This window comes from Meles meles, chromosome 5 (genome assembly GCF_922984935.1).
Source record: "Meles meles chromosome 5, mMelMel3.1 paternal haplotype, whole genome shotgun sequence".
NCBI classification, from domain to species: Eukaryota; Metazoa; Chordata; class Mammalia; order Carnivora; family Mustelidae; genus Meles; species Meles meles.
In genome coordinates this window covers 90,604,519-90,619,247 of record NC_060070.1, presented here as the reverse complement: position 1 = coordinate 90,619,247, position 14,729 = coordinate 90,604,519, and the positions used below count along the sequence as shown (strand labels likewise).

Here is a 14,729-nt window from a genome sequence, read left to right as displayed (position 1 = left end):
GCCAAGGAGGGCTTTGTGGACCAGGGGCATTTATTCTGGGGTTTAAAGGATAAGTAGGAGTTTCCAGGCAAAGAAGAGCATCCCAGGCAGAATCGGAGCAAGAGCAAGGCTGTGGAGACCTGAGAGGACATGGGAATGAATCCCAAGCAGCTGCAGTGGTTCTTAGGAGGTGGGGGAGGGAGGTGTGGCCGAATCACCTAGGGCCCTTTTTAACCTAGTCACCCACCCACAGAACCTCCAAATAGCCTCTTCGAAGATGGTGTCTCTGGCTTACTGAGGATCCCTGCTGCAAGAACCCCACTTGCTCATGAGTGAGTCAGGTCCCCATGGACACTGGAGTGGGAAAAAGATGAGAACTAGTTGGAGCCCAGGGTTTGTGGAGACGGTGGTGAGAAGATGGCAGGAACTACAGAGGGGACAGCTTATGAAAGTTCTTGAATGCCATCCGAAAGTGCTTCAGTTTCATCTTCTGGACCAGTGGAAGGTTTCTGAGCAGGGAATTTAACTGCTTCGAGATGCATTTCAGAAACAACATCCTGGCATCTGGTTTAAAGATCAGAGTGAAGGGGCTCCTGGGTGGCTCATTGGGTTAAGCCTTTCCTTCAGCTCAGGTCATGATCTCAGGGTCCTAGGATCAAGCCCCACATCGGGCTCTCTGCTCAGCAGGGAGCCTGCTTCCCCCACCTCCCTCTCTCTGTTTGCCTCTCTGACTGCTTGTGATCTGTGTCTGTCAAATAAATAAATAAATAAATATAAAAGAACAGAGTGAAGCAGAGGCCAGGGAATTATCTGGAGACAGTGATGGTAGTCTTGTCTGTCTGTCTGGGTAAGAGACAGTGAGGACTGAAGGGGTGAGCTGGGGGGATGGAGAGAAGAGAGGGACCTAGGAAGTGCCTGGCAGAATCGGGTGACAAGCTGGGTGTGCGGATGATGACCACGTGCCTGGAAATACAGGGATCTATAACTAGTTGTGTGTCCTTGGGCAAGTCCCTTAACCTCTCTGTGTCTCAGTGTCCTTCCTTTTCTGCAAAAGGCAGGTAGCAATAAGAGCACCAATCTCATCAGGTTGTTGTGGAAAGTGAATGAGTTAAGAGATAGAAAACACAGAACACCTGCTACGGAGTAAGCACTAGGAAATGAGCAACTGCCATTATCACTGCGGAGACTGGGAGTACTGGAGACGGTGGGAGAAAGATGGTGTGAGGTGCTGACCGCCAGCGGATGGAGAAGCTCTGAGGCTCTCTCAGCACCTTCTCTTCCCACGGTCTTCTCTTTTATTATAATTTTTTTTTTAATTGTAAGATACACATACCATGAGAGTAACCATTGCAGTCATTTTAAGATGTGTAATTCAGTGGCATTCAGTAACTTTTTCTTTCAACCAATCCCTGTGTGCAAAGATGTTACAGGAATAGCCCAAAGAACTCTCTAGAGCCTTCGCCCACATTCAGCACGTTTGCTTTATTTGCTCCCTCCACCCTTAATATATACACACTGTTTCTTCCTGAACCATTGAGCCCTTGTGTCCCTCTACTCCTAAATACTTCACTGTGTGTAACCTAAGAACAGAGACATTTTCTGCACAATTACCAAAGTCAGGAATTTAATATTGATATGATACTTTTTATCTAACGGACACTTATGTTGTTGTTGCCAATTGCCCCACTAATGTTCTTCATGGCACACATCCCAGGGTCCAATTCAGGATCACACATTGCAGTTAGGGCTCACGTGTAGGCTTTACCTCCATTCTTTGATGCTCAAGGAGGCAGGTCAAGGAATTCAGCACTCATGGAGATGGATGCTGTCTACACCGGTGCATTTGCCCACTAAAACACGGCCCCATCCCAGTCAGCTCCCTGGGTCTCCCTGACGAGTGAAGGGAACTCACCTTCCGGGTCTGTTTTTCTAGGACTAAGGTGAAAATGAGTTTGCATTTGCCTTGGCTGGACACACAGCCGTGGAAGGGACAGCTGAGTGAGCACGCTGGGAGCTCCTGAACGGATGAGGCTAGACTTTGGGACATGCTCCGAGGGTGAGCGAACAGTGGAGAGCCACATCATCTCAAGCAGTACAGCGAGGTGGCGGGCGTGTCCCGGGACTGCCCCCGCCCACGTCTCTGGAGAGAACCTGAGAAGCCTGACCTTGGTCTGCACTGTTGCTCCAAGACCGCTCATGAGACAGACCTCCATCCTGTGGTCTGCGGAGTCTACTGTGTTTCCAGAGTTCTTGAAGATCAAAGGGTGGGATGGGCAATAGGACCTCTGGTGCATAAAATCTGTCCATCTTCCTCTTCCACGCCTCATTGTGACCACATTGTGAGCACCACGGGTGACCCAGAAGAAGCTTCTAGGATTCCAGGCAGCTTAGCTTTGATCATTCACAATTTTTTCACCTTTGTAGGAGAGAGGATTGGGAGACAGAAGCCTTCAGTTAACACTGGTTTCCTAGGTTAGGAATATTATCTCATTTCACCCTCATAATGCAAAGTAGGAAATATTATCTCCATTTCGTAAGTGAAGAAAATGGGTGATCGGTAGAAAAGGTGAGTTGGGAGGCCTGGGTTTGCACCCTGGCTCTGTTAAGGGATTTGAGTTGATGTAGGTAAAGCTGTTAGTGTCGGCACACGGTAGGTACAGAAGTGATGGTTTAATGTCACTGCCTCATCCAAGGTCACGCCCCTGGCAAAATTCAGAGCATGAATGGAATCCAAGACCTTCTAAGCTGAGTCCCCATGCCTTTTTATTTTCCAATTATGTTCAAACGAGTAAACAGAAGTCTCAGCCCTAGCTTTTGATGGTCTGGCTTCCACCTCATCAAAATCCACCTCATCAAAAGAGGGAACATACTTGATGAAGGTTTATTAGACGGTCAGTGGGGGGGGGTGTGTGTCTCAGAATGTCCTGGGAGGCACTCCTCGGATTGGCTGGCCCCTGTCCCTCCCCCTAGTCCAGATCGCTGGGTTTGAGAGATGTGAAGAACAGGTGTGTGTTGGCCGTGTGAATCAAGTAAGGGCTGGAAAAAATTACTAAGAGGCAGGAGAAAGACGATGCCTCATGGCTATTCCAGCATCAGAATTCTTTGAGGATAAGAAGATGAGTGGTTTCTTGCCCACAAACAGGCAAAGAGTAATTCCGAGATTGCACTTGGTAACCCAGAGTCTCATGGATATTTTCAAAACCCCTTTCTTAAACTTCCCATCTTATATATGAAGCCATGAGACCACTAAGTCCAGAGTAAGCACCGTCAGCCCATCAGTGAGTAACAACATGGCTTACTGTGTGTCCAGCTTTGGGGGATTCATAGAGGACGTACTCCCTAGGCTCCAAGGTCAACCACATCTTAATGGAGGAACTAGGGGAATATCGATCGAGCAAACGAAAATCTTCCTTTGAGGGGTTTTGCTATGGGTTGCTCTGAAGAGCATCAGGTCAGGGGTGCCTGGGTGGCTCAGTTGGTTAAGTGGCTGCCTTCGGCTCAGGTTATGATCCGAGGGTCCTGGGATTGAGCCCCCACATTGGGCTCCCTGCTTCGTGAAAGCCTGCTTCTCCCTCTCCCTCTGCCTGTCGCTCCCCCGCTTGTGCTCTCTTTCTGTCAAATGAATAAATAAAATCTTAAAAAAAAAAAAAAGCCTCAGGTCAGTGAGGGCTCCTGCTAATAATGTTTACTGGGCTCCCCCTTAATGGACATTCACCACATGCTAGGAGTGAAGTGCTTTTTGTGTATTATGTCATTTAACCTCACAACTGCCCTAGAATAGCTAAATTCTATTTTTATCACCACCTCATAAGCGGGGAAACTGAGACATAGAGAGCTTAAGCGACCAGCACAGTCCTACAGCTAGGAGGTGGCAGTTCTGGAATTCAAATCCGGGCAGTCTGGCTCCAAAGCCAGTGCTCCTAGTCCTTTCACCTCCACCATCCACCTCGAGGGGCTCAGCTAATCCTTGAAGGATGAGAGATTTCAGAGAAGCAAAATACTGAGGAACACGAGCACCAGAGACCTGGGTGTGGTAGTACTGGTTGTGTGGCTACAGACAACTTAACAAATACTGCTGAGCCTCAGTGTCCTCATCTGGTAAATGGGGATATCGTCTTCTTCATAGAGTGGCGTGACAGAAATCATGTGTTCAGAGCATAGAGCAAGGAGTATTACTGTTAGAAATAAAGGGTAGGGAGAGGGGTGCAACCTGACCAACACGCAGCCTCAGGGATGAACATGAACTCCATGTGTGGGTTGGAAGGGTAGTGGAGAGGGGGATGCTCAAGCTAGAATCCAGGATGGGTCCGTCACATTGAGTGAAATAAAAGCTGTCGGGGAAAGATGAGGCCAGGGTGTCGAGGACCTTGAGAGATGCCATAAAATGCTCCACAGCATTTCAAAACACAGGTGTGTACTTTGTTGATGTATGGAAATGTGTATTTGGAAAAAAAATAGAATGCAAAATAGTATGTACAAACTGACAGCTGTGTAAACACATTATGGTTTGTGAGGCTTAAGATCAGAAGGGCATCTGCAGTGCTAGAACTAGTCCAGTTTGCCACTTTCAATTCATTTACTTCTCTGTAAACACCTAATGAAAACCAAGAGCGATCAGGAGGCCTGGTTAAAGCATTTGGCTTTTAACTCATGGACTTGCACGGGGGAGCAAGCCACTGTTGTTTTAATGGAGATATAATTCATAGACAGTCGACTCTCATTATTTGCGGATTTTGTATTTGCAAATTCGCCTACTCACTAAAATTTGTTTGTAACCTCCCAAAACAATCCTCCAGACACTTTGGACACATGCAGAGCTGGGAAAAATCTGAGTTACCTGATGTACCCGGTCCCAGCTGAGATCAAACAGGACCCTTTGCCTTCTTGCGGGTTTCATACTATAAATAAGTGTCCTGTGCTCTTCGGTGCCTTGGCTTTTTTGTAATTCTTTGCTTTTCTTTTTCTTTTTTAAAGATTTTATTTATTTATTTGACAGACAGAGATCACAAGTAGGCAGAGAGGCAGGCAAAGATAGAGGAGGAACCAGGTTCCCTGCTAAGCGGAGAGCCCAATGCGGGGCTCCATCCCACGACCCTGGGATCATGACCTGAGCTGAAGGCAGAGGCTGTAACCCACTGAGGCACCCCTGTATTTCTTCACTTTTTGTTGGTGATTTCACTGTTTAAAATGGCCCCCAAATATAGTGCTGATGTGCTAACATCCCTAAGTGTAAGAAGGCTGTGATGTGCTTACAGAAAAAATACAAATGTTAGATAAACTTTGTTCAGGCTTGAGTTACGGTGCTGTTGGCCATGAGTTCAATGTCAACGTGACAAGAATATTTTAAATAAGGTATCTTTAAACAGAAACACACATGAAACTAAGTTTTGTATTTACCGGTTGATGAAAATGCTTTGACTGAAGTTTGCAGGAACATAATCCTGTATTTCCCTTGGGGCATTGATTCCACATTTTCTAATTCAGTGTTCGAAGCAACTTTACAGACCAAATAACTACTGCAAATAACGAGACTCACCTGTACATAAAATTCAGCCTTTGAAGGATTTGTTTATTTATGTGAAGGGGGAGGGGCAGAGGGAGAGGAAGAAAGAGAATCCTAACAGGCTTCATACCCAGCCTGGAGTCCAACACAGCGCTTGATCCCACAACCCTGAGATCATGACCTGAGCCGAAATCAAAAGTCGGACACTCAACTGACTGAGCCACCCAGGCGCCCCAAAATTCACCCTTTTGAATTAGCCTTTTTGTATTTTAGTATATTCACAAGGTTATACAAACCCTCATCATCACTGCTGATTTTTGAGCAGTAAAATGACCTCCTAGAGCAGCAACTTAAGAATTCTCTGTCTTTCCCTGTTCCCTGCTCTCTCTGCCCTCTTTCAGAATGCCCAGGAGAACCATGGACTGGCTGTGCCCACCCCCTCTGTACCAGGAGAATTTGCGGACAAAGAAGTGACAGGTAAGAGGGCCCTGGGCTTGGGGCTTGTCCATCTTTTTTTCCTCCCTTGGCCTAAGCATTAGGCCCACTGCCCCGGCTGGTGATAAAGCTGGAATCTGCAGGACTTTTGGCTACTGGCTGCAGTGGGGTCGGGGGGGGGGGGGGCGTGTAGCTGAAGAGAGCCAAGGCTGGCTAAGGCCTGCTTCCAGTGGGGGAAGGATGGTGAGGGCCAAGGTCAGGGCAGCAGGAAGCGGGGGAAGAACCCTAGAGTCAGACAGACTTGGCATTCAGTCCCAGCTACAGATTAACTTTGCTCCTTTGGGCAAATCACTTAACTCCTTGCACCTCTGTATCTGTGAATGAGCTGGGGCCAACCCCATTTCTGTTCTGTAGGAGTAAATGAAGTACAGGATGGGACATTAGGTGCTTCTTGTCGTCCGTCTGGTCAAAAAGTGCCCGTGACTTTCTATGTCGCTCAAGTCAAAGGCTCGTCAAAGGACTGGAAGAGTCTGGCCTCACCTAGGCTCACATCCTGCTTTCTCTCCCTGTCTCACACGGCCCCAGCCATCCCGGTATCCTTCTTGGCCTTCAGTACCAGGCACATTTCCACCCCAGGGTCTTTGCACTGCCATTCGCTCTGCCTTGGCTGCTCTTCCCCTATACATAGGTACAGCTCTCTTTCTCCCTCACTCCCTCTTTGCTCAGCTGTCACCTTCTCAGGGAGGTCTGCTCTGACCACCCTATTCAAATCGTACCCCAGCACCCCTCCTGGCTGTGTTCCACGTTTTGCTCATCGGCTAATGTGGTACTAGTACACGGATGTATTATGTTTGTTGTTTGTCTCATTGTCCCATTAAAAGATAAGCTCCAGGAGGGCCAACATTTTGAACACTTTGTTTCATTTTCACTGCTGTATCATAGCTCCTAACACTTGGATGTTTTTTTCTTTTCTTTTTTTTTTTTAAATTTTATTTATTTATTTGACAGACAGATCACAAGTAGGCAGAGAGGTAGGCAGAGAGAGAGGGGGGAGGCAGGCTCCCTGCTGAGCAGAGAGCCCAATGCAGGGCTTGATCTCAGGACCCTGGGATTATGACCTGAGCTGAAGGCAGAGGCTTTAATGCACTGAGCCACCCAGGCACCCCTGCTTTTTTCTTTTTAAATATATTTTATTTATTTATTTGAGAGAGAGAGAAAGCATGAGAGGGAGCATAAGCAGTGGGGGGAGGGAGAGGGAGAAACAGGCTCCCCACTGAGCAGGGAGCCTGAGGCAGGACTCCATCCTAGGATCCTGAGATCATGACCTGAGCCAAAGGCAGATGCTTAACCGACTGAGCTACCCAGGCGCCCCACTTGGGTGCTTAATGAATGTGAGTTTTTTCTTCTCCACACCCCCACTATGATTTTTGTCTTGAAGTCAGACAACTGACTCACATTCCCCAGGTTTGTTATGCTCTGTGCTAGAAGCTGAGAGGCAGGGAAGCAGAGGACAGGTGCCCCTAAGAGAGAAGTAACAGGGCATCCCGGTGGTCTGCAGACTCTGCGGAGTGGGGGGGCTGGGGTCCTGGTCCAAGAAGGGAGAGGTGTGAGTTGCTGGGGCCAGAGGTGCTGGGCATCTCTTAGCGCCTGGGTATTCAGGCCACCTTTTTTCTGCATACCTCCACCCTGATTCTACCCGCACAGTCCAGCGTCTGTTCCAGAAGCTCTGTGTGAGGTGGGAAGCTGGGTTCTTGGTAGATTCGGGGTCTTTGGAAAGCAGGGGTTTCTCATGTATCCTGCTCTCTCCAATGGGTCTTTCACCCAAACTTCTTACTGAGGTCTCTAGACCTCTACTGAGAAAGTCTCCAGACCCCTGCCTCTGATCCCCTGATCCCCGATTTCCCATTTTTCTCCTACTTTCACTGTCTCACAGTCTGAAAAGTTAAGCGCAGGTGGTCACCATCACAGCGGTCACCGGCCATTAAGTGCCTACTATGGGCTTAGCACCATGATCAGCCCTTTATGGGTCTTTACATGAATTTTCTCTCAGATCCTCACACAGCTCTATGTGGTAAGCATTGGCATCATGCACATTTTATAGATGATGAAACAGAGGCTCAGCAAGGTTAACTAGTATGTCCAAGGTCACACACCTGAGTAAGTGCTAGAGCTGGGATTTGAACCCTGGCCTCTCTGGCTTTGTATCAGCCAAGGCCCCGTGGGACACAGATGGCAACTCAAAGGGGATAACCACGGCGTTTAATAGAGGAATGGCATGACATACAAGGGTGTGAGCAGGGTGCGGGGACTGAAGTGGTTGGTGACGCCCCAGAGGCCGAAGGAGCAGCGGGGAGCTACTCCTCTCTCTGAGCTGTGGGACAGGGGCTAACCTGGCAGAAAAGCAGCCCCTGTGGACTCTGGCCCGTCAAGAAGGGAGCCTGGCCTCTGCCAGTAGCTCCCATCGGCTCAACCCAACTGTAGCCAGAGGATAAGGGAGTCCCCGCACACAGCAGGGCAGAGAGAGTGCAGCAGACAGGGACTACAGAGTCTGGGCTCCAGGCGCAGTGGCCAGGACATGCAGGGGCCCCTCCCTAGAAAGGAGAGCTCACCCCCAGGACAGCTCAGGGGACTGGAGACATTGCTGCTCCCCCACCTGGTGTGCAGGAGGAAAGACATGAAGCCGGCCGGTTACTCTCTTGGGTGCCACCCTGAAGAGATGGGCAAGGCTGGTTGGCTTCATTGCCTTGCTTTTCTTTGCTTCTCCTTCTTTCAGGTACCAGCTCACTAGTCAACGGCAACCTCCGACTGTACAGCTCTGTGGGTGACCTGAGGCCTGGGCACTATGGGCAGGACCCACTCATCCCCCCACCTCCCCCAGGCCCAGCCCCAGGGCCACCCACAGACGCTTTGCAACCTCGAGAGGAGTCCCCCCCACCCCCACCTTCCATGGCGCCCCCGCCGCCTCCCCTGCTGCTGGAACCCCCACCCCCACCCAGCACGGCCCCACCCCCACCCCCAGTACTGGGGGCCTCAGCCCCTCTCTCCACCCTTTCCTCTCCATCCACACCCACCCCTCCGGACTTCATTCCTCCGGCCCCACCATTGGCCTCTCTGGCCCCACCCCCACCCCCTCTGCCAGCCCCAGCACCCCCAGCATCTCCTCACACAACGGGGCCTCGCCTCTTTGCCCCTGGGGGTGTCACCAAGTGGAAATCGGAGGTAGCGCTGAATGGAAGGCAGCCAGAGACCCCCAGAACCAGCCCCCCCCAGAGCCCAGCTGAGCCAAAGGGGAGCCTTCTGGGGCCCAAGCCAGACCCCCACCTCACTTTCCCGCGCTCATTCAAGGTGCCTCCCCCAACCCCAGTCAGGACTTCATCCATCCCAGCTCAGGAAGCACAGGCGACTCCTGTAGAGGAAGGGGCCACCAAGAAAGCCCCCCACCGACTCCCACTGCCTCCCAGCTTCCACATCCGTCCCGCGTCCCAGGTCTACGCAGACCGGACCCCTGAGCCAGACCACTCAGGGGAGCTCAGGACTGCAGCACCAGCCAGCCCCGGACTGGGCCAGGCCCAGTCCTGGACTAAGGAACGGGCTGAGACTCTGCCACCAGCCCCTCCCCTGCCCTCTCCCGCACCCCCACAACCTCCCCCTGCACCACCACTCCCCCCAGCTGCCCCTCCTTTACCTTCCGCTGAGAAGGCGGTGCCTCAGCCTTCCGGGTTTGGGAAAAGCCGCCCAACCAGCTCCCCTGCTCCCAAACCCAAACTGAATCCCCCCAGCCCAGAGGACGCAGCCTCTTCAGCGCCTGTGGACTGGAGGGACCCCAGCCAGATGGAAAAGCTGCGGAGCGAGCTGGCAGCCTATCTCTGCGGCTCCAAGAGGGAGGACCGAGTCCTCAGTCACTGGGCTGGCCCCACGGTGGTGGCCTCCCAGGAAAAGGAGGGCAAGAAGGGCCCCAGCCCGCCAGAGAAGGAGATCTTCCCGAGTGTCCCTGAGAAGAGTCCCTGCAGCCTGCCTGTCAAGGGGGCTGCCACCAGCCTCACCCTCCCTCCCGTGGACTACACCCCCCAAGAGTCCCCCGCTCCCAGTGTCCGGCAGATCTGCAACGAGCTGGAGGCCCGCTTTTCCTCCTCAGCGGAGAAGGAAGCCAAGCCCAGCATAGGGTCTGTGCCTCCCAAGCCTCAGCTAGAAGGGGGAAGAAGTTTTGAAAACAGGGGGACTAATGGCAACTTCTCTAAGCCCGTGGCCAAGAATCTACCCCCTCTATCCACCACCCCTCTGCCAACCACACCACTTCAGTCCAAGGCCACGCCTGGGCCAGCCACACCACCCAAGGCCACACCTGGGCCAGCCACACCACCCAAGACCACGCCTGGGCCAGCCACATCACCCAAGACCACGCCTGGGCCAGCCACATCACCCAAGACCACGCCTGGGCCAGCCACATCACCCAAGGCCACGCCTGGGCCGGCCACACCTGGGCCAGCCACACCACCCAAGGCCATGCCTGGGCCAGCCACATCACCCAAGGCCACGCCCACCAACGCCACGCCTGGGCCAGCCCTACCACCCAAGCCCGGGCCCGGGGCTGCCATACCATCTGCGGCCCCACCTGTGCCCACCACATCTCCCCAGTCGACAGAGAACCTTGTCCCAGCTGGGCAGTGGGAGAAGCCCAGACCTCGAGAACTTACAGTGCCCGGCCAGCTAGAGGCAGAAGGGCGCCCCACAGAGCCCAGTAAGCCTCCTACCCCGGGAGCCCTCTCAGCTCCAGCCTTCCCACCAAAGAGAGCCTCTGGCGGGGAAGAGACGACATTCCTCTACAAGCTCCATCCCACCCAGAAAAGCCCCAGCCATGAGGTTGCCATGGGGATGGCACCACTGGCCACAGGTTCAGCCCACAGGTCAGGGGAGCCTGAGGAGAAGGAGCCCCAGGGACAGCCAGCCAAGCCCCCCACCTCAGCCCAGCCTGTCGATGAACTCCTCAGGCATCCGGTAACCGGGGAGGTGGTGCAGCCAGGCTCCCCAATGGCTCTGCTCCTTGCTGCCAGGCAGAGGGCCCAGAAGGGGAGGCCGGGAGGGCTGGCCCTGAGCAGGTCCTCCCTGCCTGGGAGCCTCCGGGGCCACAGCAGCCAGCCCCAAGCAGGCTCTGACAGCATCTTCCACAACGAGGGCCGGCCCAACTCCTTCACTGTGGTCCCCAAGTTGCCCAAGGAGGCTGAGAAGGACACTCAGCTGGCCTCACTGGCACAGGCCACCATACCCAGTCAGTGGAAGCCCCAGCCCCGCCGAGACCCGGAGGGCACAGCGCCAAGCCTCAGGCACAATGGGACAAAGGCAGAGCCCCACGCCCCAGTGGCCTGGGAAAGACCAGCATCCTCCAACCTCCCCCAGGGCCGCGTGCTGCCTAAATCCTTCTCCTCCCCTCCTTCCCCTTCCTGCAAGGACGACGACGACGACGACGAGGTGGGGGAGTTCCACTTTGAGGTCATCCCGCCACCGCCAGAGTTCAGCAACGACCCTGAGCCTCCCGCCCCGGCCTTCCAGTATCTGGGGCGCCGGGGATCCCCTCCCCGGAACAATTTCTCAAACTTGGGGCAGCCCTCAGCGCCTCGCGGCTTCTCGCGCTTTCCCGCCGGCGCGCACCACGCCGGGGCCGAGGGCCTGGAGCGCTTCTCCGGCGGGGGCCGGTCGCTCATCAAGAAGCGTCTGTATGTCGGGGAGCCCCACCGCAGCCCCGGGCAGCCCCACGGCGGCACCGGCCGCAGCCTCAGCTCCCCAAACTGCTTCGGGCCGCCACCGGGAGGCCCGGAAATGCGGCGCGTCAACTCGGCGGGCCGCGCGCTCCCCGGAGGCCTGCACGCTCGAAGGCTGTCCATGGAGGGCGCAGCCCGCGGGGAGGCCAAGTTCAAGACACCCGGAGGCGACTACGGCTTTGCCCCCGCGACCAGCAGGTGAGCTGGGGGCGGTGCGAGAAACGCAGCCCTGGGTGGGGACCCAGGTGAGTGGGGGCCCTGCCCTTGGGCCCCAGAGGAGCCCAGCAGGCCGGGGCCACCATCGGGGGTCGGGGCACACTGGGCTTGCTCTCCTCTGGCTCTCTGGGCAGAGAAAGGCACGCGAGGCGCGCTTAACTTGGAAAGAGCGCTGTTAGTGGTTGCCTGACCTAACTTACTTCCCACCATCTCCCTTGTTTTCTCTCTCCCTACCCTCCTGCTTTTCCCCACCAGCTCCCCTTCTTCTATCTCCTCTTTCCCACTCTCTAGAGACTCAGGGATTGGGGCTAAGAGTGGTGTGGCGGGGGAGACCTGAGTGGCCCTTGCCTATGGGGATTTCTCAATGACACAGAGGATCCAGACCCAGGGTAGGAGTGAAGAGTTCTGAACAGAAGGGTATCAGGGAGTATTCTGTGGTCAACCAAACCTAGCTGGGAGGAGGAGCCCAGTGTCTGTTGAATCAGTGCTGGTGGTCCCAGTCCCACCCTGTCTCAGGGGCTTGTGTGGGCAGATACCACAGCTCGGAGGTGTCTTTTCCTCTTGCGCCCTGAGGCAGATGGGAGGGGTGTTGGTTAACTAGTTGCAAATATTAACCTCCCTCTCTCCTGCTCCCCCATTCCAGGTCTCCCCACAGCACTCCCCACTATGGAAGCCCCATCAACACATTCACCGTGAGGCCTGGGACCCGCCATCCCATCTCCTATGCCTACTCGGGGAACCACCGGCAAGCCCCGTCCTGAGTCCCAGGTGTTCTCAGCTCTACTCCGAGGGGTCGGATCTGGGCACTTATTTTTGTGGGGGTGGGAGGGATGTGGCAGGCTTTAGGCGTCCACTTAAACGGGCATGTAGACTTAAACATGGAGGAGTCTTTGTTACCCAAACACACATGTCGAGTGAGAAGCAGGGGAAAGGTCAAGAGTGGGCCTCTGGTTCCTGAAGCACTGGTGTGGCTTGTGCGCGCGGGGAGGGGAGGGAAAAGGAGGGAGGAGAGGAGGCGCCTTTAAGGGCCTGGAGCCTGAGTTTCCCCTACCTGGTACTGTTGGCTTTAGCAAGACTGACTTAAAGCGGTTTGACGAGCAGGCCTTCCGAGCCAGTTCAAAAAGCAAGAGGTCGGGCACTCACTGCGGCCCTCTCGGTGGCTGTAATTGGCTGTCTGGCGCTCCCGAAGGGCTGAGACCCAGCTCCATCTGGCTAGGGGTGCAGGGAACTACGGGTTGATCTCAATCTACCATTTGCCACCCCAAGAGCTGATTCCTGGGGTTCCTAGCATAGAAGCCACATTGGGGTGGGACCAGGTATAGGCATGGACAAGGTGTGGAGAAGGTACTGGAATAGAGTTCTTTGCATTGGCCAAGGGCGGGGATAAGGAGGGTCAATGGTTCACTGGCCCTGGCCCTTAGCTACCTCAGCTGTGGGGAACCCTAGGGAGAGAAGACCTGGCAAGTATGGGATGGGAGATAGAGGAGCAAATCTTGTTTTACTACTCAGACCCAGGCAGCCATGATTTGGGGGATTGGGCCCAAGGAGCCAGAAGGCCTGGGGGCTTGACACCAAAGGCCTAATACAGCCAGAACCCATTTGGGAGTTGGTGAGGGCATCCCAACCAGCCACCCTTCCCAATCCCAACACTACAGGTCCCCAGTATTAGGGAGGCTTTAAAATGCGTAGTAAAGATGCTGGGAGATACAGAGTGGGAAGCCGCAGAGATGGGCACTGGGATCTGAGAGGTGTTTGCTGCTGACCGGGAGTGCGTTTTAGAAAGTCTAGAGTGGTAGGACAGGGCCAGTTCAGAGCAGGGGAGACCTGCCAGTGGGGTGACCATTTGTCTTTTGCCTGGGCAGTGTGGGTTTATGCCTCTTTGCCTGTGAATTAGACCCCCATCTACTTTCCGAAGTAGTCCTGGTTTGGAGGACGTATATCTCCCATACATATCAGGAAACAGTATTCCTCGGTCTGCCTTCCCTTTCCCCTCCGGAGGTGGAATTCCTGGGGCCAGGCCAAGGCAGGCCACCCCTGTAAGGAGGAAGGGCAGGGAGTGACTCACCACGGGAGCGGCTGGAGGGGGCAGCCAGGAAGCAGTGCCCTTGGGGGGCAAGCTGTTGGACCTTTATGACTTGAGCTAACCAGCCAGGTACCAGGTTGTGGGGACAGCAGGGGAACTAGTTCAGGGAAAGAGAGTGCAGGCACCCTAATGGGGCAGGATTTGGTTCCCTGTGTTCAAGAAGTGAACTCCACCCCAACCAGCACTGGCCCTATAAATATGTATGTATTTTCCCTGTACAATTTTTATAAAAGACTTCCCTAATTTATCTGCTATGTCAGGTTTGAGGAGTGGGACGGGACTCCCAGCTGTATATTGCCCCAGAGAGCGGGCAAGGACTGGCTGTCACTTGACTTGGGAAATAAACAGGCCAGTTCGGACTGGCCTCAGCTCCATGGCTGTGGATTGATGACTTGGAGCTACTTGGGTGTGATAGAGATTGGAAGAGCTCAGCTGGGGAAGGCTGAGCACAGGGTGGTGACTGAACCCGTGAGTCATTTTGCTGGGGTCACACTTTCTCTTCTGACCCTTAAGCCTGTCGTTCTTTAAAGCCTTCAAGGGGGAGGAGCAGAGCTAAAGTGTGGTGGCAACAAAGTGTATCCTTCAGCAAGTCTCTTTGACTCTCTGAACCTCAGTTTCTTCTTCTGTATGATGGGCATGATAATAATGCCTCCCTAACAAGGCTGCTATGAAGATCAGAGACAGTCACACGTTCATTAACAAGTATTCGAGGGACTGCTGGGCGGTGGGCACTGTGCTCAGCATGGATACGCATGAC

The 14,729-nt window shown here is 53.9% G+C and overlaps 1 protein-coding gene across 1 annotated transcript in view; it reads left to right on the top strand.

Moving 5' to 3' along the window:
* The window catches only part of C5H6orf132 (chromosome 5 C6orf132 homolog), a 33,787-nt gene extending 19,431 nt beyond the window's left edge, over window positions 1-14,356 (top strand). Inside the window, exons 3-5 of the mRNA XM_046005699.1 lie at window positions 5,884-5,959; window positions 8,691-11,871; window positions 12,533-14,356. Of these exons, the coding sequence (XP_045861655.1) occupies window positions 5,884-5,959; window positions 8,691-11,871; window positions 12,533-12,650 (3,375 nt within the window). The 3' untranslated portion in view covers window positions 12,651-14,356. The remainder of the gene's footprint in view (window positions 1-5,883; window positions 5,960-8,690; window positions 11,872-12,532) is intronic.
* The last annotated feature ends 373 nt before the right edge of the window (window positions 14,357-14,729 follow it).